The following is a 2,491-nucleotide window of genomic DNA, read 5'->3' on the forward strand; positions in this document are numbered from 1 at the left end:
TATGATCAAGTATTATTTTATTCAAAATAAAAGCTCCAACAGTTTAGACCTCTTCATTAAATTTATGTCACTTTTGTAGCCACGAAGCAACACTTAACATAATACAGGCAGACATATAACACAATTATATTATTAACTATTTCAAGTGAGCAACAGAACAGTGTTTTAAAGGACAAACCTGTTATTCTATATTTTTTTTACTGTCAACAAATCCAATTAGAAGATCAAATGTCAAGTTCATGTAACAAAACTTTCAAACTTCTCTTCCGGCCTCAAGTTCGCTGGTTTCTACTGAAGATACATTTTTAACAATGGCTCAGTTATAACCTTAAACAGCTGGGCACTGCAGTTTTTAGCAAACTTTACTCAATCAGGAGGAAATACAACACACACACACACACACACACACACACACACACACACACAATTCATTGTTGTTGTTGACAATAAAATAAATACAGAATAACATCAACTTCATCATTTAACACCACCTCTAAAGTTTGCAGATCAATTTATAAATGTGATTCTACATCAGTTCTCTGCATCTTTGGTTGAAGTACAGGCAGTTTTTTATTATTAACCATTTTAATTTTAGTTTTCTGGAGGTAGCATGAAGGACAACCTTGTGAATGACAATAAAATATCCCCTGGATCCTTGAACATTCATCATCTGGAGCTGAGCAGAGAGTGCAGCAGGATGGCTGTAGCTACAGACACGTTGAGAGACTCGACCCCGGGGTGCAGCTCTCTGCCGGCTGGGATGGTGAGAAGAGTTTGGCACAGCGAGAGCAGCTCCCGGGACAACCCTTCCCCCTCGCCCCCCATCAACAACAACGTGGGTTTAGTCATCTGAAAGTGTGAACACTGGGTGACAGGAATCTGGATCTCCTCCGCTTCAGCTCCCACGGTGCCGACCACCTGCCAGCCCCGTGCCGCCTTCAGCCTCAGCATGTCTTCCAGGTTTTCATACCCGTACACGCCTATCACCTCCATGACGCCTGAGCTGGCCTTGCTGACCACCGGGGACAACGGACAGCTGTCGCGAAGACTGCTGGCGACTCTGTCCACGCCGAGGAAATAGGCAGTGCGCAGGATGGCGCCGAGGTTCATCGGGTCCTGAATTCCCTCCAGGACAAGCCAGAGAGGGGTGCGGCGGTCTTCCCTGCTGGGTGCTGAGTCTCTGCTTTCAGTGAGGTATCTCAGAGGACTGGCCTGCAGACACACTCCCTGATGTAGTCGCCCAGAAGACATCTTGTCCAGATCTTTCCTACTGACCCGATGGATTTGGACTCCTCGCTGATGGGCCACCTCACACACCTGCAGCACAGAAGCCCTGTGAGAGGCCTCGCCATCTTTTACAAACAGTTTACGGGCCGTCCTTCTACCCTGAGACAGAGCCAAGAGACAGGGAGCGATGCCAAACACAACCTCGTAGCTCTCTGCTTTGGAGTCCAGTGTCGACTGCTGTCTCCCCCGTTTCTCCCTCTCCGCAGGGAAATCATCCAGACACAGTCTCCTGAGTTCAGACGACACCCTGCTGTCGTCTCCCCTCCTCTGATTGTGCTTCACTGGGATCTCACTTTTCCACGCTTTGCTCTGACCTGACCTCTCACGATCCCGTCGTCCATCAGATGCATCAGGTTTGGGTTGGACCCCGGAGGTATTGAACACTTTGCGTGGTCTCTTCGGCACAGGGTTGAAGCTGCTGTCGTCTGGACTCAGGAGAGCAGCTGTGAGGTGGTAGGAGGCAGACTGAGAGCCCACTCTGGAGATTAAAACAGGAGTCTGCAATCTTCTGGTCCAGACAAGCAGCATCCTGTGCTGATGCACAATACTGAATACCCACATACTGACAGAGTTGGAAATATGTCCAGAGGCACTAAGAAGGACAGAGAAACGTGGTTCAAATGCCTGAGAAGTCCTTTAATCCACATGTGTGTCCGCAGAGTTCTTATCTATTATCTGTTATCTTGATTATTAAAGGCAGAAATGTTAAAGAGTTACCTTTGTTCAACCATCAACACCAACTCTCTCCCTCCATAGCTGCTGTGTTTGAGGTCTTTCTATGAAATACGCACATGTGCAACGCAGCTGCGTAAAGTACGCGGCATTACGGCCGGATGTCGAGCGCGTTTACCTATAAAATAAAAGCCTAACAAAACGTAATTAATGGCATTCAGAAGTTGCCCGATAAAATAAGAAAATTAACAGCATAATCCGGAGACTTTGATGTAGTCTTGAATATATTAATAATCCTTGGTGCTGATGCATTGAGCAGTTGTATATATTTAAGTATATTTGGTGTAAACATCCTGAACATAAACATCATGTGTAAAAAAAACACTGAACATACACCTTTAGTGTCCTTTAGTAGCTGAGGCTCATGAATTATGACATTATGACACAGAAACTACAACATCGAAGAATATCACAGTAATATATATATATATATATATATATATATTATATATATTTATATAATTTCCCTCTG

The 2,491-nt window shown here is 45.0% G+C and overlaps 1 protein-coding gene across 1 annotated transcript; it reads right to left on the minus strand.

The window, feature by feature from the left end:
- On the minus strand, positions 1–2,112 carry mrm1 (mitochondrial rRNA methyltransferase 1 homolog (S. cerevisiae)). Its single transcript, XM_035665160.1, has 2 exons — positions 2,005–2,112; positions 1–1,879 (listed from the first exon to the last, which is right to left on the minus strand). The coding sequence occupies exons 1-2, from the start codon at positions 2,016–2,018 to the stop codon at positions 667–669; spliced, it is 1,227 nt and encodes a 408-aa protein (XP_035521053.1). The 5' UTR covers positions 2,019–2,112; the 3' UTR covers positions 1–666.
- Between the last annotated feature and the right edge of the window lie 379 nt (positions 2,113–2,491).

The sequence above is a fragment of the Morone saxatilis genome, unplaced genomic scaffold (genome assembly GCF_004916995.1).
Source record: "Morone saxatilis isolate NCDOM2014 unplaced genomic scaffold, NCSU_SB_2.0 Contig1, whole genome shotgun sequence".
NCBI classification, from domain to species: Eukaryota; Metazoa; Chordata; class Actinopteri; family Moronidae; genus Morone; species Morone saxatilis.